The sequence below is a fragment of the Protopterus annectens genome, chromosome 11.part0, assembly GCF_019279795.1.
Source record: "Protopterus annectens isolate FY-2018-M chromosome 11.part0, PAN1.0, whole genome shotgun sequence".
Lineage (NCBI taxonomy): Eukaryota > Metazoa > Chordata > Ceratodontiformes > Protopteridae > Protopterus > Protopterus annectens.
The window spans coordinates 219552739-219573798 of NC_056745.1; the positions used below are offsets into that span (position 1 = coordinate 219552739).

Here is a 21060-nt window from a genome sequence, read left to right on the forward strand (position 1 = left end):
GCTTGTGTTATCTCTGTAGTGCGAGTTGTGCTTCTGCAACTCTATCTACGAATAGTAGCTATTGATTCCTCTTTCTTGGTACTGCAGATAGTTAATATAGTGGACAGATCCCTACAACATGACCATGTGAATATGCCATTGTCCTCCTTCTTAGGATATGACACCTGCATAACCTAACAATGCTCTGTTTCAGTTATGTGCAGGGAAGCCACCTCAACAGTCTGTCAGTCCAGGATAAGTGATCTCTGAAAAAAAAAGATCTTTTTATATCAACTTGAAAGAAATGAAAGTAATCTCCAGGGCATTAATAGCCTTTAAGATAATTTTCTTCCAAGACATTTACAGATTAATACAGACAGTTCAACAGTAGTGTGGTACATAATCAAACATTGTGTAAAGGGATTATTCCTGCTCTGTAAAAAGACATTAAAAGAACCAGTTGGCAGATTCTTTGAGAAGAAAAATAACCTTAGCTCACACAATGAAACTGGATTCATGGGTTTTTCAGGACATAGTAGAGATACAAGGGTCTTCCTGAATTAGACCTGTTAACATACATCTCAACTATTAGGCTGAAAATCTTTGCTCCCTCATTCCATATTACACAGTGTGAAAGACAGCATTATTTTCTATGGACTTTAGCCTTCCTGTATAGCTTCCCTTCATCCTTCATTTCCCTCGATTCAGAAAATTTTGCCAAAAACACAGCAATGTAAAGCTTGTCTCATTTTAGTAGCTCCATAGGCTCTGTCACAATTACAAAACCCAATGTTGAGTCCCATAGCTTTGGAAAAAATAACTTTGATTTGAACATTCAAATAGTGAATTACAAAACTCACTGTTACACTTTTCCTTATACTTTGTCCCCCTGTTAGCCTTCCATAATTGGTCAGCTTACTTGTTCCTAGTAGGGGAGAGTCAGTTATAGATGATTTGATTTATGTGGCCATCAGGGGAGTTTCTGTCTAGACCCTGATCCCACCCATTGGTGGCTGATTTCATAAGTTAAATATCCATACAAGGTACAATTTTGCATAGGGAAGTGTAAAATTAAGTGTTTTGGAAGACAGATGGCATATAGAAAACTGTGGACTAACTTGTTATCAGCGCCTTACTAACTTATTCTTAAAGCAGTACTGTTATCCATCATTGCTACCCAATGTAATAAAAGACGGTAACCATACAGAAGGACTCACTCTTTCAGAGTCTCAAAGAAACCACATATAAGCACAGCTGAGACAACACTGACTGAAAATAGCCTCCAACCCCAGAGTTCCAAGGGGATGGGAGGTTTGTTCCTCCCCTGACACCTTGAAGGATGTCCTAGGATTTTCCAGCTGGGGAGGACATACAGTTAACACAGCAATGATCGAGTACAATGCCCCATTCGGGATGTATCTCACCCGACATCTGCAGCAATTGGAGAGACCCCAAAAGTTCCTCACCAAAAGGATAAAGGGACTCCAAAATCTGTCATATGCTGCCAGATTGAAGAAACTCCAGCTCTATTCAGTTGCATACCGTCTGCTCAGAGGTGACATGTGCCTGACATACAAGGCCATGTCCAACCCGGAATTAATGGACATGCTCCACCTCAAAAAATCCAAATCCACCAAAACCACTAGAGCAAGCGACTTAAACCTTAGCACGGATATAAATAGGACGTGCTGGAGGGATAGATTTATCACTCAGAGACACCCTATGCTGTGAAATAAAATTCCGGTCCATGTGAGGCAGAGCACCTCGCTGGCTCTGTTCAAGAGAAATCTTGACCTGTGGATGGGAGATCGTAGGTTTATCCCGGGAATCATCTCTGTGTCACTGCTGGACAGAGGCACAACAAACTAATGGGCACAGTATTTTTTCATATAAGGGGTGGCGTAATACACAAAACTTTGGGCTAGGCTTATAAATGCCTTAGGGCAGATAGCCTAGTATAAACCTATGAACCTATGAACATCCAAGTAGATCCCCAGTAAGTGTACGTATGTATCTTTGTATATGTTTCTGACTACCTCCCCCAGTGCTCTTCATAGTTGACTACAGCTGTCCAGTAAAAGAATTACATGCCCTATACAATCTTTTCTTATAGTTTTTTTCCACAACTTTTATGTATGTAGAAAAAAAATTAAAATGTTTATATAGAACTTTTCTTCATCACAACTTTGTTACATTTTTACTGTAAAATGTGGCAATTTTATGAACTATCCTTAACACTGTTCTTTTATAATACTTGTAACTACCACTGCACTCCCACTCTGCCTTGATTTCTCAATTCCTCAAATCATTACTTCATGTCTTCTCCTATTTTTAGTATACAAGATTGCATTGCTTGAAACATTGTGTGTTACCTTGTAAATATCTGTATGTTTTATTACTGTGGTATAATCGTTTGACTTTGAAATTTGTGTTGTACCCTATTAGTAAATATAATTAATAAGTAAATAAAGCAAGAAAATAAATACATGAGTAAGGTACACTTCTGTTCAAGCCTTTGCTTATATTGCAGCAACACCATCAGAAAAAGACATCCTTAAAGATGTGCTGTCCTTGTATTGCAGCAACTCCCTCAGTCAGTGCCTTCCTTCAAGGTGTCCAGCACTTAAGATCCACCCCCGGCAAAATATAGCCACACCAAGAATTGAAGTCTACATTGGAGCTTAATTTTCTTTATGTCTGATGGTTCTAAAGGAGGAAAAGTAAACATCTTGGAAAACATGTTTCCTCGGAGATGTTATCTCAGGGAGAATAACTGGAGAGTTGCATGCTGCCATGTGGAAGCCTTCTTGCATGGCCTTTCACGGTAAAGTGTCTACTTAAAATCTAGTCTTTCCTTTCTGTCGAAGTTTGTCTCAGCAGTAACGCCAAATCAGTCCATCCAATTGCCATTACTTTATCTAAACTACTAAAATAGAGAGCATCTTTGGCATATGTTAGATGCCTGCAGATAGCTTAGGTATTGTACCACTTATAGCCAAACACATTAATTCAGAAAGACAAATCATGTAGTTGTGCTCTAAAAAAGGAAGAAGAAACCTGCCTGTTAGCAAACAGACTTTGGTTAGCCAACTGTGTTGCCTTTTGTAATAAGGTTACAATAAACCTTTACAAAGTATACTGCACTAGGACTGAGACAACTTCAGTACCTTTAAAGTTGTTTCTGCTCAAGTTATTTTAGAAGTTGACACAAGAACTACTGACCATGCTTTCACAGAATACTGCATGCTGGAAGCACAGTGTTGTGGCAAGACAGGCCAGGCTTTGGCACACACAGCTGGAATTAGCACTAGGCCAACTAGGGGCTCATTGCTGGCAGAGGGGTGCACCCACAACATTAATTCGATTTTTTAAACAGTTTTCCTGCTTTGTTGTTGCAGTACCTGCTGATTTAAGAATTTGTGTTTCTGTTTAAACACTATTTCCTGCTTAATTCTACTGCTTTTTTTGATCCAGCCAATAAGATGCATGAATGGTATTTTGATTGTGCTCTGTATAGGCTTCAGTGTAGCAATATAGATTTATTTATTTGGATTGCCTTCTATATTCATGGCCAGTGCAACGTTATGGATTTTGTATTCAAATGTGATGAACAGAATCAGCAGTAATTTTTTTTGTGTGTGTGTGTGTGTGTGTGTGTGTGTGTGTGTGTGTGTGTGTGTGTGTGTGTGTGTGTGTGTGTGTGTGTGTTGTGATATGTCCCCCATTACAGAGAGCAGTTTAGTTAATTAAATGGCTTGCTAAGGCTCAAACCCCGAACCTTGGCTACTGGAAGCAAGAGCCTGAATCCTCTACACCAGTTGACAAACCCTTTAGCAAATCATTGAGAATGAGTTGGTTAAAATGTTCTACAATAGGTACTTTTTGTCATTATTGGTTCATGCATTTTGTTTCACTGTTTATTGTAAAAAAAAATGTTGGGAGTTGATAAAATAGCTTAGCTGTTTACCTCACAGGCACGATATACTAAGCTTGATTCTCACTTTTGAAAGGGAAATTGGAAAAACTTAAAATGGCCTATAAGTGCAATTAGCATAGTACTTCCTTATGAATCTATGAAAAACTGTAAATTTAAAATGTACTCTGACAAATGTTTTAAATAAATGTTGCTGTATTAAACAGGAACTAAAATTTAAAATGATTGAGATGGTGAATCAAATAATGCATTTATTTATGTGTAGTCCTAACAATGTATGAAGAGGGTCCATAGACTGAAAACAGTCTGAGGACTAAGGTGCACTTAATATGCCACTGGATAGGTATATTTTCAGTGGATGTGAGTTTCACTGTATTTTCAATTAAAGTGAGTTTCACTGCATTTTTAATGAATGTGAGCTTCAAGGGAAGAGAAGTTCATTGTTGCATGTGCTTAAGTCTGTTTTCAACATGCAGCTGTTTAATTTTGTTTAACAAATGGCATTAGTGATTTTGGTATTACATTTGAAAGCAGTGTTAGTAGAGCAAAATGTAATGCACACTCACCTTTGGTGCAGGAGGATGTGACTTCTAGTCCCACACCAGGTAGATGGATTGCTGACACTGCAGTGCAGCATAAAGGGGGGTGCTGCACTCCTGAGTGTGTTGTCCTTCAGGTGAATGTTAAACTGAGGCTCCATCTGTCTGAGTTGACAGTAGACTGTAAAGGATCCCACAACATCTATTGAAAAGTGTAGGGAAAGTTCCCTGATGCACTGGCCAAATTTCCCCTAATAGAATAAATCCCATCTTGGGTCTCCCTGAAAAGAGGTTAATAGAACTAACCTGGGCAACAAAGGATAAATAAATTATATATTTTAAATTAAATCCACATTTCTGTAATCATTTCAAAAGTAAAGAAGAAAATAGTGTAACACTGACAGGTTTGAACACTGTTTATGGTAGTTGGGGGGGTTGTCCAAGTAATGGGACACTAGAATGACTGAGTTGTGGGGGGGGGTTGGTCTATTTCCCTGCCTAGGGCCCCATTTGACCATGATCTGGCTGTTTTGGCACAACTGTGCTACACTGAATCATGTAACTGTCCTCATTTCATAAATAACAATGTGGCAATCTACCTAAATATTACTGTTTCAGTGACCCTTTCAATGTAAAAACAAAAGATATTAAAGGGAAAAAGCACAGCAGCAATGAATCTGTCATTCCTCTATCCCCATGGACGATGTATGCAGTTTGATTATTTTGATTATAACTGTTTATTCATATTCTGTAGATGTTTACCAGCTATTTTTAATTTTATTATGGTGATGGCTGCCATGTATCGTCACAATTTTTCAGCATGTTCCACTTTCCTTCCTTATCTCAAATACACATCTTAGTGGGACATCTGATTTGCTTATAGGTGGTGTGCTCCATCTCTGCATAAGTGGTATGTGTGCATGTGTCTTTCAGTTGTTTATACCTTTGCAATAGACTGGTATCCTATCCAGAATTGTCTTCTATTAAATTAAAAGGGTATTCAGACAAAGAATGAATTTGACTTCTGTGGATGTTGATATTTGGCTACTACAGACATACTTCCCTGTGAGTGCTTTTTGTGACTCAAAGAACAGAAGTACTGCCAAGACAGTGCTGGATATTTACAAGTGTCTTGCATACCTATATAAGCAACTTCCAAGGTAGATGCAAGAACAATACTGGTCATCGCAGGGAGGAATAGCACAACTGATAAAAAAAACAGGATAGAATATGAGTAAACCCAAATGCCTTAATTTACTGTTTGACTGGCATCCTCTCAAAGATCTGCTATTATGATAACTATCTTACACAGTTGTACTGTCAGGCTGTTTTTATTTAAAAAAGTGACATTTTTAATTGCATTTGTATATAGTACGTTTGTTAAGGTAGTGATATTTTCCTTTCCATCTTTTACTTTGACCTTCTGGTTCTTGTATCCTATGGTCTGTTCCTAATGGAAGTCAGCATATTTAATCATATCAGATAAATCTGCCTTGTCTAAGACGTGGTAATTTGTACTCCAGTGTTTTTTGCCACATTATGTTAATGGTAAACCTTTTGTAGACAGGGTATCAGGCATTTCAGATGCAATGTATTTTAAAGTGTTAATGCCTAGAGATATGCAACACATATTCTTCATTTGATCAGTCAAAACATTTAGTCAAATAACTGAGGCTTGTTTTAATCAGAATTGTGCAGTAACAGTTAATAACAATTAGTTATATTACTACAGGAATGCTGTTAATCTAAATATTAATACAGCTTCTTAAGAAACAGCATTTGTACATTGTAAACTTTATTAGAAATCATTGAACTTGATGAATATATGTTATGTTATTTTCAGGTTACAGCTAATGTGATCAAACCCCAGCCTTTTTGCAAAGGTGCAGAGCATCCATTTATGTCACAGACGGCTTAGTTGGATTAGATGTCCAAGTGCTAAGGCATGCAGAGAATGAACTGAGTGGCTGAAAGCCTACTGTTTCCTTCCAAGGGAGGGGATGGGGGAGGTTTGTCTGCAGGTATGTCATCTAGCAGAGGTTAGTCTCATTTTAAGCAGTTGTAAATGGGAAGGCTGTGCTCTGGAGTTACTTGATGCTGAGCAGCAATGTACATCCATGTTATCTTTCCTGTTATGTGCTAATTCAGGCTAAGAAAGATTCTGAACCCCATTGTGGGATGTTCCTTAGCTTTTGATGACTGACTTTTATTCCAACCTCCAGTTTTCTTAGCTGAAACATTGAAAGGTAACCCTGTCCTTGAAAAGGGAACTGCTACACTGGTGTTACAGTATGCAAGAACCTGAGGATGTGGGATAGATGGCTCTGTAAGTGGTTTATAGCCAATGGAATAAAGTCAATGATGAGTCCAAGCCAAAAAGTGAAATATATAAATAAACAAATAAGTACATAAAAATTAATATGATCAAAAATGTCTTTAGATTGTGACAGATCAGCAGACAGGCCAGAAATATCAGATTGTGACAGCAGTCAACCAGGCCTCTGCAGGCAAGCAGTATATTGTAACTAACGCTGATGGCACTTCTTCAGGAAAACTGATCTTAACCAGGCAAGACCAACCTCAAGGAAAGGTGATTCTAGCTACACCTGATGCTGCAGGGGTCAACCAGCTGATTTTTGCCACACCTGATGTGTCTGCACAACAAATCCAGGTACTGTAAAAGTAAAAGAAAAAAAGTGACATCCTTTCTGAAACAGTTACTTTGGATAAATGTTCAGCTGTAGTGGTGTTGTGATATCCTTGTAGTAGATTTTTTATGATTCCAATGTACTCATTACATATATTGTTTTATTGTGTATACTTTTTTGTTAATTTTGCTTCATTAAACGTCTTGCATTTTAAATGGTGCTGTTAAGTAAATAAAATATGACTGACTGATTGATGCATAGTGTTTCTGATAGCAAGGAGTTAATGAAAAGAATGAACCTTGGAGCATAGTGTACATTTGCCGTTTTTAGCCTCAGATGATGGGAGGGGTCTGTATCACCCGAGATTTGCTGTAGTTTGCAAGGTAGACTGATAAGGTGGTAGCTATAATTAGATTTTTGTTTACGTGCAGTGTATACACTTTGATGGAGTTGGGCAAAGAAAACATATGCATATGCTTTATGGGTTAATCCCATATAACAGTTTAAGAAAAAGGTTGCCTAGGAGTCATAATCATCAGTAGGCTGAAACATTGAGCCCAATTCCAAAAGACTTTCTCTCAGCATAAATGACCAGTTACACTGAGAGCAGGTGTTTTGGAATTTGGTCCCAGTAGTAACCCTGTAAATAGATAGGCCTTACACCAAAGTGCAAGTCTTTCAGAATCCAGGCATACTTGCTCTGAGATTAACTCTTTTGGCATCTGGCCCATTATGTTGAATGAAAAGACAGTGACAGAGATGGAAGATGCTGAGGTTTATAACAAACAGAGTGGATTCTAAAGATGCTAGAGTAATCCTTCTGTTGTAGAGGGCATTGGTGAAGCAGCTGTCTGGGTTATTGTTTCCAGTACTGGCAGCCACAAAGGGGATGGGAAAGTAGAGTGCTAGAAAATGCCCAGTGTACAGTTACCTAAAGTTTTAAGGCAATGGAAAGACTGGGTACACAGATTTGAATGAACACACAGTAGAAGACAGAAGAAAAAGGAGGACACAGCTTGGCTGCAGTACATTTTAGAGGGCATATTGGATATAATTGAAGAGGAAAGACAGAGGGTGAAAACAGGTGTAGATGGACGCTGCAAGGGTGGTATTTTTGTGGAATGTATTGCCTAGGGCAGTGGTACATTGTAGGTTATTGGAAGCATTCAGATGAGTCAAGAATATGTGAGGATTTACTGCATGGTGTTCGCTACAACACTATGGGTAGGTCCTAGACTTACCTCTTCATTTTTCATCTTTGAATTCTCAAAGATGTAGACTAAAGCGAGTTTTTTCCAAAAAAAAACTTTTTTGGATGTTAAAAAGTGTTCACTTGTTTGGAGTGTAGTGGGATAGTGCCATAAATATGACCCAGATGACCTAGTATACTTAGCAACCTGGATGTTGGAGGAACTGATCTTTCATTGTTGTAATAAACAGCTAATGGTTGCTCAGCCAGCCCAGGAGGGGGAGGCAGCCGATTCCTTTGCAAGACCATCTCTGGTAGTGAAGTGAGAACAAAGATCACATACAAAGTGGGGACAATGCACTTGGCTTTGCTGAGCTGTAGCAATACTGTGGCCTTCCAAGGAGCTGTAGTGTGTACAGAAGTGTGCATGCATACCTTGAAGAGAGATGACATAACAAGGCCCTTGCATACCAGTTGCTAGAGCAGGGACTAAAGCTCTAAAAAGCTGAGAATCCTGATGGCTACACGGGTGATGACGTCCTTCAGTAGATTCTTGCCATAACTGGTTGTGATTGTCCAATCAGGTGCAGGATGTCTGATATTTGTCAAGACGATGGGGGGGGGGGCAAAAAAGTGACCAGTACTATGGCGGTAATGCCATAAGCAACAAACTAAGGCCTGTGCTGCCATGGAAAGTTATATTTTAAAAGACAACCATTTTCTTCTGCTATTTGGTAACTTTGGTAGCCCATATTAGATTTCTTATATATTTTGATGAGATGTTTTCACAGCTTGAGAGTAGTATTCTCTATATTAACTGTCAACGTTTGAGAAGTTCAGTTTGTAAAAAAAAAATTAACTACAGTGCTTTGAAGATCCGTTGCAGTATGCTTTAAAATAACATCTTCAAAATGGCACAGGTAGTAAACACCTTGTTAATTTATCATTGTAAGTAAAATAGATGCATAAAATGGTTTGCAAAGTAGTAATGTCATACTGCTGATAGGTTTTGGAGATCTGGAACCTTTTGGATGATCCCTCCTTCTGAAGATTGCACTAATTCATTATAATTTATTTTTTTGTTTTATGTTAAGCATAACACATTTTTAAGCATACACCTCACTCATGTATTTCACATTTTCTCCAGAGGTGGTGTGTTTGTGTTTACAAGACGACATGACAGCTTTTGAGCAGAACTACAACCGGTAGACCAAGTGATTTATGATGGATGCTAGGATGCTTGCTGTTAAGCATTATTCAGAAATGGTGTCTTTTTGTCAGTATTTTCAGGATCAGATAGTGTGTTGATACCTATGCATCTGACTATTTTCCCACATATAATGGCTGCTGATGCATAGATATTTATCTGTGGGAGGATTATAGATGAAGGATAGAGAAGAAGGAAAAGACCTACTTTGCAGGTGAAGGGTTCATTGTAGAGTCTGGTGGGAGGGGAATATCTTGCTTAGTTTGGTTATAGAAAGTAAAACATTTCAGTTCTAGAACAGATGAAGGGTAGGGAACATAACCAGATAATGGCATCTTTAAGTATTGTGGTACACATTACATTTCTGGGAATACTTGAAGTGCTGTAACTTGTTGACATATACAGCACAAGAAAAAGCCTGTAAAAGAGAAATATTACTTATTCTTTTTAACCCAGTTGGCCTTTTTTACATTAATTTACTAATTTATTTTTACATTTTCCATAAGTTGTAAGCATGGAGTCGCAGAAGACAGGAACTAAAGTACACAGAGTCATTTGTCTTCATCCAGTCTTTTATCAGCTACTCATAAGATTGTGGAAGATTCAAAAGATGTGACCTACTCTGTCTGAAGCCATGTTATATGTCATGTTCTAGCCTGTCATGTTTCATAACTTTAGCTATTCTTGTTTTCAGCTTACATCTCTTGCTATTTCTCAAAAATACAAATCATTCATTCATTCGTTCTCTTGTTACTTGCTTTGCCCTGTTCAGAGTTGCCTGGAAGATGCAACTTATTTTTGCAAGCAGTATTTTGCAAGGTAAGAAGACAGTCAACAAACACAGGCATGTCATACTCACTCACTTATACATGCAGACTATTTTAGAAGGTTGCTACTTCACCTAAGCGCATGCCTTTGCGATGGTGAATGAGATCAAAAACCCACCTGGACACAAGGAGGAAATGCAGAATCTGCAAAGAAGGCACCCCATACCCCATCTGAGAACTGAACTGCAGAGCCAAGAGCTGTGAGGCAGCAGTAATAACCTTTGCAAAACCGTCATACTCAAGGGCCCATAACTGTCATGGTGTTTCTTTTTGCCTTTTTTAAATATTGATATAAGTGTAGCCCTTTTGCAATCCCTAGATAGCACATCAGGTGCTAGTGATGGGGGATAAGTCTCATAAAAGGGGCATCAAGCACATCTGCAAGCTTTCTCAGTATGTTTTGTGGTACTCCTTCAGGTTTTTGATTTCTTTTCGATCATGTATTTCAGTTCCTTTTCATTAAAAAAGTTCCCTATTTGTGCAACTGCCCACCTATCATCTCACTTTTTGACAGCGTTTGCTTGACAATTTACATTGTGGTAATGCGAAGTGCTAAAGAGTCAACATGAAATGTGTATTTCTTGCTTGCAAGGTGTGTCGCAATTTTAAGTCTGTTGCTATATGACACTTTAAGAGACTCATTTAAAACTGTATAGTGGATGAACTAGAAGTTTCTTAGAACAACACATTTTAGTTTCTAGGTTTAGTTTAATTTGGACCTGACTCAGTTCCAGGCTGTTTTATTAAAATCTGAAGGACCATTTAATAAAACTGTTAATTATTTTATTTAATGTCTTGTTGGAAAACACTGTGGTTCCAGTTACCTGGAATCATCTTATATTTTGTATATGCATAAGATGACAGTATTTCCAACTGTTTTCCCATCAGACTAACTTCACTTTTGGACAAGTGTTTTGAAAGATGTTTACTTTTTTTTTAATTAACTCTGAGAGTGATTTAGCAGTAACAGATTTGAATGAACAGAGTTTTACTAAATGATGTTCTGCTTTAAAAAAACTTAATTCAGTTTTATGAAACAGTCAATTGCTGCATTTTATAATGACATTATTTCTGGTGTCATATGTTTGGACCTGCCAAAGGCCTTTGACGGTATTCCCCATGTTGTAATTATAGAATCTTTAATAAAGGAGGAAATTCATCCTTGTAATATTGAATAGGTGAATATTGGCTAGAAAATAGAAGTCAGAGTGAAGTGGGATGACCTCTATTCCATCAGGTCAGCAATTTCTTCAGGGGTTGGTTTCAGGCCCTGTATTAAGTATATGCGCTCTCTACTGCCCATTAATGTTAGTTACTGGATGTACAAAAATGCAAATGACATTAAAATTGGAGGATTTTTTTTCTTCCTTATCTGACTTTTTGACACTTAACTTGTATGTCTCCGATGTATTTGGACAGTTAAAAAAATCATTGATTTCAAATTAATTCAGGAAACATTGGTGTGGTGTAATTTGGCACTTTTAGACTTGATCACAACTTCAATTTAGGAGCTACAGTTGTTTCTGAGATTTTGAATATATGGACTTAGGAATGTATGTCATTCCAAACTTAAAAATTAAGAAAAGTGGCTTTGCAGTTCTGTTAAAAAAGCAAAGGTCATGAGCATTATAGGGTTACTACTAAAAAAATTAGCACTGAATCAGTACCTATGTTAGCAAAATGGTGCAAGTAACCTATGTTCCCAAACCTATGTTAGCAAAATGGGATGATTTGGAAACCTGCTTTCTCATATCAGAACCCCTCTCTAGGTCCTTCGAGCTCTGACTTTGAGGCTGCAAAGAGAGTGTTCTGTGCCTCAGCAGTCCTGACAGCACTTTCTTCTTCAGATCCTACATATTCTACCATGATGCCCCAGCGCCTGGAGCCTGAACACCTTTCTCCATGGGGACATCCTCTACTGAAACCTCAGGTTCCCTCCCAGGGAGTTTTGATTTCCTCTTCCGAGCCTTCCCCAGAACACCCCACTGAGAAAGTGCCCAGGAGGAGGACGTGCAAGAGGAAGCACCTGGACTCCTCACTGGAGTCTGTCACCAAAGACACAGATTTTGACGAGGGTGAAGGGTCCCCACATTCACCTCCTGAAGATGTTCCCTTTGGAGAAATCCTAGAAATCTTAAACAGAGAGGTGGCTGGACATCCTCCAACCCTTTGCTGGAGGAATCCGTTCTCCTAGAGGCTTTCGGTACAGGACACTGTACTTCTTGGGTGACTCTGCCTGCCAGTGAGCTCACTGACATGATCTCTAGGTGGGAATGGAAGGAGCCTGACTCCATACAACCCATACCTCTGAGACCAGATAGACTAATGGCACCAACTGCAGACAGTTTTGGGGAAAGGGGCATGGTCATTGTGGCGGCCACAAAGAAGGAACTAGCCGAGAGATCCACTGTGTATCCCCCCAACAGGAAGTCACTGGTGATGGACAGGGTGGGAAAGCATGTTTTTGCTTCAGAGACCTTTGCCTTGTGATCGCTGAACTGTTTGACACACTTTATTAGATTCAGAGAGATTTGACCCAGGAATTATCAAATACTGTCTCAAGAACCATTTCTGCAGAAGTTCAAGATTCGGTAACTTCTCAATTGGCAGCCCTGCAGTCTAGATAGAATAGTTCCATGATGTTAGTTTCCAGCATAGTGGAAGGGACCTCAAGAGCTGCAGGTTCAGGCATTTCCATGAGGAGACATGCCTGGATGTGCTTGTGCGATTTTGCGGAGCCATTTAAGTCCAATTTCATTAATGTTCCCTTTGACGGAACTACTGTTTTTGTCTCTAAGGTGAAAGACATGAGGTACAGGTGTGAGAAGGATGGAAAGACTTTGTTTGCCATGGGCATATGTTTTTAGCCCCCCCCCCAAAAAGATCCTACTCCAGGAATCAGCAGAGTGGCCAGAAAATGTGGTTCAGAACGTCCCAAGGTCCTTTAAATGACACATGTGGAGGGAAGTTCCCCCAGTGGCAGAGGAGGGAACTCCAATGGATGTCATCGCCCTCATGGCAGAGGTGGCCTGCAAAACCAGGGTTCATGGGAATCTTTCTATGATAAACCCTACCAGTACTTCTGAACAGAGGCCTCTGGAGACAGTCTGGGATGTTTATCTGTGCACCAGAGAGCCTGGCTAAAATTAACAAAAGATACTTGGGTGCAGAGGATTATATCCAGAGGTTATGTAATACCATTTTCCCTACCACCCTCAATTCCCAGGAAAATCCCCGATGTTCCACCCAGTCAGAGGGATCAAGCGGCAATTCAGATTTAAAAGCTGCTAGAAAATAGTCATCCAAGAGATTCCACCAGACCAGATAGGGTCCAGAACTTACTCCAGGATCTTTTTAGTACCAAAGGAAACTGGACTGGAGACCATTTCTGAATCTCTTAAATCTAAACAAATGTGTTCACCCAACCAAGTTCTAGATGGTCACAGTTCAGTCCATTCTCCCTTTTCTGGGCAAGGACAACTAGATGTGCTCAATAGATCTTCAGGATGCTTGCTATCACATAAAAAATAGATCAATAGATCTTCAGGATACTTACTACCACATAAAAATTAACAGGGGTGTAGAAAGTACCTATGCGTCCGGCTGGGAGCAAGTCACTACCAATTCAAAGTACTGCCCTTTGGACTCACCACAGCCCCCCCATGGTGTTCAACAAATGCATGGCAGTAGAAGCAGCTTACTTCAGACTGCAGGGATTCTGGGTGTTTCCCTACATGGACGACTGTCTCCAACCAGGCATCAACTCATACATGCAAGAGATCAGGATCTCCACACCTGTGCTCTCCTAGGAATAACTATAAACTACAGCAAATCACAACTTCAACCAGCTCAGACAATGGAATTTATTGGAGCACTCCTCAATGCAAGTTTTGCCATTGCTTCCCTTCCACCACACCGAGTTCAAACTATAAGGTCACAGTTCAAGAAGGTTGTAGAGAACACATCAATCTCAGTCTGCACAGTTCTCCAAACTCTAGGCCTCATGGCAGCAGTGATAACCTTAGTTCCTTTGGCCAGGTTTTACATGTGGATCCTCCAGTGGATGTTGGCTACTCAATGGTCAATCTTCCATCAGTCAGTGTCATATCAGAAAAAAAAAAATACCAACACTTGTAAAAGAGATCTCTACTGGTGCATCTAGTGTGATCAACTGTTCCATAGCTGTCCCTTCATTCACCAACATCCCAAGGCCATAGTGACCACAGATGCTTTCAAGATAGTGTGGGGGGACATTATCTGGGGAAGACAGTCCAGGGTACTTGGTCCCCCGAAGATGCCAATTTGCATATAAATGTTCTAGAGATGACAGCAGTGCTCTTGACGTTGGGAACATTTCAAGATGTTCTTCCCTCTGGGATGATTGCGATTGAAATGGACAATATATCAGTCGTCTGGTATATCAGCAAGTAAGGGGGAACCAAATCTTATCCATTGTGTCAAGAAGCGCTCAGGGTCTGGCAGTGGGCAGTCTTTTCCGACCATTTTCTTTTAGCAATGCACATTCCAGGGAGATCCAGTGTGATTGTGGACAAACTGAACAGGTGCATTCTTCTTCCAGATGACTGGTCCCTCAATAAGAAACTGGGGGATGAGATTTTCCATCAGTGGGGCCAGCCATGCTGTGATCTTTTTGCCTCTCCTCTATACAACAAGTGCAGCAACTACTTTGGCTTGATTCCCCCACAGGGGCAGTCACCAAGGACTGCTCTATTTCATGATTGGCCTCTTGGTTTCCTTTACACCTTCCCCATTGATTCCAAAATTTCTGCAGAAAGCTGCCAGGTCGAAGAGCACAGTGATCCTCATTGCCTCCTATTGGCCTCAAAAAATTTGGTTTCCCTACCTATGGTCTCACCTGGTTCAACCACCATGGAACCTGGATCCGACTCCAGGCCTCCTGTCTCACCTGATGGACATGTCACATCCGAATATACCAAACCTCAAACTGACTGCTTGGTTTCTGCAGTTCCCTTAATAACCAGACAATCTCTGCTCTCATCACCTATCTGATATATAATTTTGTCTTCCCATAACTCCTCAACAAGGAAAACATATGTAAGTAAATAGAAAAAGTTTACCCTTTGGGCTCATCAACATAATCTTGATCCCTTTTCAGCTCCCATTAATCACATTTTAGATTTCCTTACTCATTTTTTTCAAAACGATGCCAGTACCTCAAACATTAGAGTACAGTTAGCAGCAATTTCAAATTAACATACAGGAGTGAATGGCACATCCATAGCTTCTCACAAATTGAGCAAGGCCTTCTTAAAAGGGACGCTTCTAAAGCCTCCTTTTAAAGATCCTGCACCTCTTGAGGTCTTGAATTTGATGCTTTAGTCTCACACACAACCTTCACACAAAGTAACACAGGCTGAAATCCACTGATCCAAACACGAAAATTGATTTAAAACATGAAATGAAGTAAGCGCTTTTGTCTGGTATAACCAGACTTCTTCAGACAACTAAAAACTGCATGCAAAGCAATTTATATACATCAGAGTCACAACTGGTCACACCCCACTTAAACTTAATGAGCTCAAAGAAAAGAACAACTTTTTGTGCTAAGGTTACCAACAAAGGAGAATATATTTTACATTTAGTGGATGCTCACAGACAATTGCGATTCTAATTGCATAGAACAGAAAAAAATCAGGAAAGCAGACCAACTGTTTATCTCCTTCTCTGCACCAAAGTTACTTTATCAAAGTGGCTGACAAATTGCATCTCCTTTGTCTGTGTTAAATTGGGCATTCCTCTTATGCATCCATTGAAAACACACTCCACTAGATCTGTGGCTACTTCCATGGTTTTTCAATCAAGGATGTCTGTGGATGGTATTTGTGCAGCAGCAACATGGGCTACTCCTCATACCTTTATCACTTATTAGAAGTTGGATCTGAGGTAGGGCATCATTAGGTTCTATGGTACTCAGGAATATCCTTCCTCAAGTCCACCCTGGATACAAGTAGCTAGGGGCACTGTCCCACTCGTTGAGGATAGAATGAAGATTGACATATTCAAATAAAGAAGTTATGTACTTACCATAAAGTTCCATCTGTGTTGTCAATCTTCATTCTTCATCAACTCCCTTCCCACTAACCCCCTTCATTGGTTTCTGGAGGAGCTAATGTAGCAGAAAACAAGATCTGAGGTAATTGGGTAGGTGCACTGTGGGTAAGGGAGAAGCTCGAGAGATCTTGTGGCTGCTAGCTTTAGCATCGGTCAAGTCAGATCTGATGGATCGAATCCGAACCCACTCGTTGAGTAAGAATGAAGATTAACAACACAGATGGAATGTTATGGTAACTACATAACTTCTTTTACTCTTTTTACCTTCCACATTTTTTCACTACCTTCTTTTTTCTTTAAACATTTCTTGTACATATTGTACTACACTATTCATACTATTTTCCTGATCTCTTTGTTTCTCCTTTTACATTTTTATTTCTCTCATTACACTACCATCTTCCTTTTCTAATCTGCTTAAGTAACTTGATGCTTCTTCTCTTTTTCCTTGTAAAAATATCTTTGCTTATATAACAATTTTTGTATTGTTTCTTGATTTCTTTCATATAATTATTATTTTTTTCTTTGTCAAAGTACTTTCTATCATAGGTTCATAGGTTGGTACTGGGCTATCGGCCCAGGGCCTATACAAGCCTAGCCAAACAATTCCCCGGCTATTTCTTCCCACAATATTTACTTCCCTGGACCCCTGTCTAGCAGGGTGACTGACGTGATCCCTGGGGTGAATTTCTTATCTCCCATCCAATCGTCAAGGTTCCTTTTGAAGAGGGCCAAGGAGGCACTCTGCTTGACATGTATGGGCAGTCTATCCCAGAGTATGGGGTGTCTCTTGGTCAGGAACCTATCCCTCCAGCATGTTTTGTTCATTGTGATGACAAGGTTTAGATCCCTGGAGTGTGTGGCTCTGAGGGATTGGGATTTCTTTAAGTGCAGCATATCCAACAGCTCAGGGTTTGACATGAGTATGTTAAGCAGAGATCACCTCTGAGTAGACGATATGCCACAGAGTATAGCTGGAGTTTTTTTAGACGGTCAGCATAGGGCATCTGCTTTCGGCCTGTGATTCTTTTAGTGAGGTATTTCTGTGGCCTTTCCAGCTGTTGCAGATGTCTTGTGAGGTCCATACCAAACAGGGTATTGTACTCTGTAATGGGTCTAATGAGGGATGAGTACAGTGGGACAATGACCTCCTTTTTTCTGGATGAAAAGCCCTTAGTGATGAGGTGTGCCACATAGAAGGATTTCATGACTGTTGTGGCGATGTGGTTATCGAATGTGAGACCACTGTTCACCTGTGTCCCTAAGTCTCTCTTCACACTTTCGGTGTTTAGCGTACTGCCACCTATGTGGTAATTCATGGGTACATGTTTTTTCCCAAAGGGGATAAATATACATTTCTTGGCATTAAGCTTGAGCCCATGGTTCTGGCACCAAGCATTTGTTTCTGTAAGGACCTTTTGTAGAATATCCACATCATTTGGGGATTCAATAATGGCTCCCAGTTTGCAGTCATCTGCGAACTTTGTTAGCCAGAGTCCCTTAGTGTTGGCCTGTACATCAGAGAAGTAGATGCAAAACAAGAGCGGTCCCAGGACTGAACCCTGAGGTACTCCGCTTGCCTGGAGCTGGATTTAGAGTCGGCTACTTTTACAGTCTGGGTTCTGTCAGTAAGCCAGTTGGCAACCCATCGAGTGACGTAGGGATTTATGCCCAGCTTAGTAAGTTTATCTATGATTCCAGAGTGGGGGATGGTGTCAAAGTCCAGATAGGCTGTGTGACCGCCTAACCCTCATCCACAACTCTGGAGACTGATTAGAAGAAGCCAATCAGGTTCAAGAGACAAGATCGGCCCTTCACGAACGCAAACTGGGTGGGGTCTATGTGTTTAAAGGTTGCCAATGTCTTTGTTTATATGTTCCATGATAATGCGTTCCAAGCCCTTGCAGATCAGGCTCATCAGACTGATGGGATGGTAGTTCCCGGGATCCAAGGTGGACCCTTCCTTGTGGAGTGGGATAACTGTAGCTGTGCACCACTCAGTGAGCACAAAGCCTGAGGTGAGGCTATGATTAAACATGACACTTAGGTGAGGTGCCAGTTCATTTTATAGTTCATGTAGTACACAGCCGGGGATATCATCTGGTCCTATGGATGCTGTATTCTTAGCTTTGGAGAGTGCGGTTTCTACCTGTGTGGCCGTGATTACCAGAATTTGGCAATCTTTTGGTATTGAGATGGGCCCTTTAGGGGGTGAGAGGGGAGTGAAGTTGGCACTAAATCGATCTGCCAGGATATTGGCAATATCCTTGGGATCAGTGTATTTGATGCCATTCTGTTGTAGCTCAGAGCAGATCTGAGCATTGCCATTTAGATTTTTGACATAACTATAGAATGCCTTGTGGTTGTCTTTGGAATCTTTGGCAATTTTATTTTAATAACTAGCTTTGGAGGATTTTATGAGAGATCTTAGCTTCTTACTGAGGCTGGTAAGGGAGTTTTTTGCATCCTAGGATTTTCCTCTTTTCTGCAATGGTTTCTTCCTTCTGTTGTATAGTTTGTTTATGGCAGGGGACCACCAGATTGGATTCCTTTTTTTGGAGGAGAGCGTCTTGGTTCTATTTGGAATGGCACGATTCATGCATGAGTGGATGTGCTCGTACAGTGCCTTAGTGTAGGATTCAGCAGTCGAACTTTCAGCTCCCGTCTGCATGGGTGCCATGAAGTTTGTCACTTCTGACTTAAATAGCATGAAGTTGGCTCTGGAGAAGTTTTTTACAGAGGTTTCCTTACGGGGGGTGGGATGTGGATGTCAAAGGTGATTTGCTTATGGTCAGACCTGACCAATGAAGGGGTGACCACTGGTGTGGAACATCCATCTCCCATGTTGGCAACGACCAGGTCTAGGATATTGGAGCCCCTGGTGGGACAATTGATCAGTTGATCTAGGGCATTGGAATTGATGAATTCCAAGAACCATTTGGAAAAGGTGTTAGTACCCGAGTAGTTTTCCCAGTTAATGGCAGGGTAGTTGAATTCACCCAGTATTAGGGTGTCTGGTTGTATCTTAATATTTTCTAGTATGTTTAGAAAGGTGTAGTGAGAATCTTGGGGCATGGTGGGGAATCCATTGCAAGCTACAATTTGGATTGCAGTCTTACCTAGTGTTAGTTGCACCTGGAGAATTTCAGATGCATTGTGTTGGGCAACTAGCCTGGAGGTGTGAATATCCATGGTGAATATGGACACTCCTCCACCTTTAGTGTTTCGGTCTTAGTTTGGTGGCCGAAAAGTGTGGTAAGAATTGTAGCCTGGTATTGCAGGGGTGCTCTCTGGAGTCTTGAACCAGGTCTCAGTTACTGCACAGATATCAATGTTCTCCATTTTTAGGAGTGCCTCGAGAGAGTGCATTTTGATGTTTAGACTTCTAGCATTGAGTAGCATTACCTTCAGATTTTGCATGCTTGTATCTGTTCCGTTGTTGGTTTTGTCCTTTGAACCTTGCCTAAAAAGGCACTATAGGGTTGGCAAGAGCTTTAGCCAGTAACCTGAATCCCAGGGGTGACAGGGGCAGACCATCTCTGGCAAAGCATCGTGGTTTGTCGATCATGTCGTCCCAGGCAGATACTGGGTCCCCTTTGAATGACACTAGAAGCTTAGCCAATTGTTGAAGTCAATCATTTTGTTCTTATACTGTGGTATCATTCTGGGCGATTTATGTTCTAAATCTTCCAATGCAGCATTATGTTATTGTATATTTTTCTTTCTCTACTTTTCTCACATCATATTGCCACTCTAAAAGAAAAAACATTTTTTTTATATTTTTCCTTAAATGTCACCTGCCATGTTTTTATAAAATGTTCTCATAGTAGTATGATCTTTCCATAAGTGTATTACTAATCTCTTTTCCTTCTTTATTCCATGCTTTCTCGTTTATTCTTTTTATTCCTTTGCCTATTTTATATATTCCTTGTTACTACTTTCATTTCTAGCCATATTACAAGATGATCAGAAAATCCTTTTTCAACTACCTCCCCTTCTCCTATAACTAAACCTTCTGATATTATAAAATAATCTGTTTCAGTTCTGTACATACCCAGTTTGTATGTCTGAGTTTTTGTCCCAGAGTTTTAAATCACCACATCTTATAACTTCTAATATTTTTCTTATATCATTTACTTTCTTTTTACTCTTGCCTCTTAAATCAGAAATAGTCTCCTGTTATTATATTCATATTTATGACTACATAGTCTAAAATCTGATCTGAAATAAGCTTTCACTTTCTTTACAGTTAGTATACACATACAATATTATAATTATGTAGACTTATTCTTTCTATTTTAAATCTACAATGGTTAATTTCCCCATTTTTGCTAAAGTTACATCTAATATCTTTACTGTATTTCTACAGAATATAGCTATTCCAGAACATCTGATATTTCCCAAATTCCAGATTATCTTTCCTCCCCATAGTTTCTTTGTTTGTAATGTTTCTTCATTTGTTAAAAATCTTGTGCCTTCTAATATAATTACATCTACATCACATGTTCTTAGGTTCATAGGTTTTTACTAGGCTAACAACCACAAGGGCATTTTTAAGCCTAGCCATGCATCCCAAATCTCTGACAAGTTCTGATACCTTGATAAATGTGAGTATGGGCCTGGGAGATGAACCACTTACAGGTTACC

At 39.9% G+C, this 21060-nt stretch overlaps 1 protein-coding gene across 3 annotated transcripts in view; it reads left to right on the forward strand.

Annotated features, from left to right (window-relative positions):
* Positions 1-21060, forward strand: part of NR2C1 (nuclear receptor subfamily 2 group C member 1) — a 781592-nt gene that overhangs the window by 262863 nt on the left and 497669 nt on the right. For all 3 annotated transcript variants that reach the window (XM_044087641.1, XM_044087639.1, XM_044087640.1), the window contains exon 5: positions 6893-7123. In XM_044087641.1, the coding sequence (XP_043943576.1) occupies positions 6893-7123 (231 nt within the window). The remainder of the gene's footprint in view (positions 1-6892; positions 7124-21060) is intronic.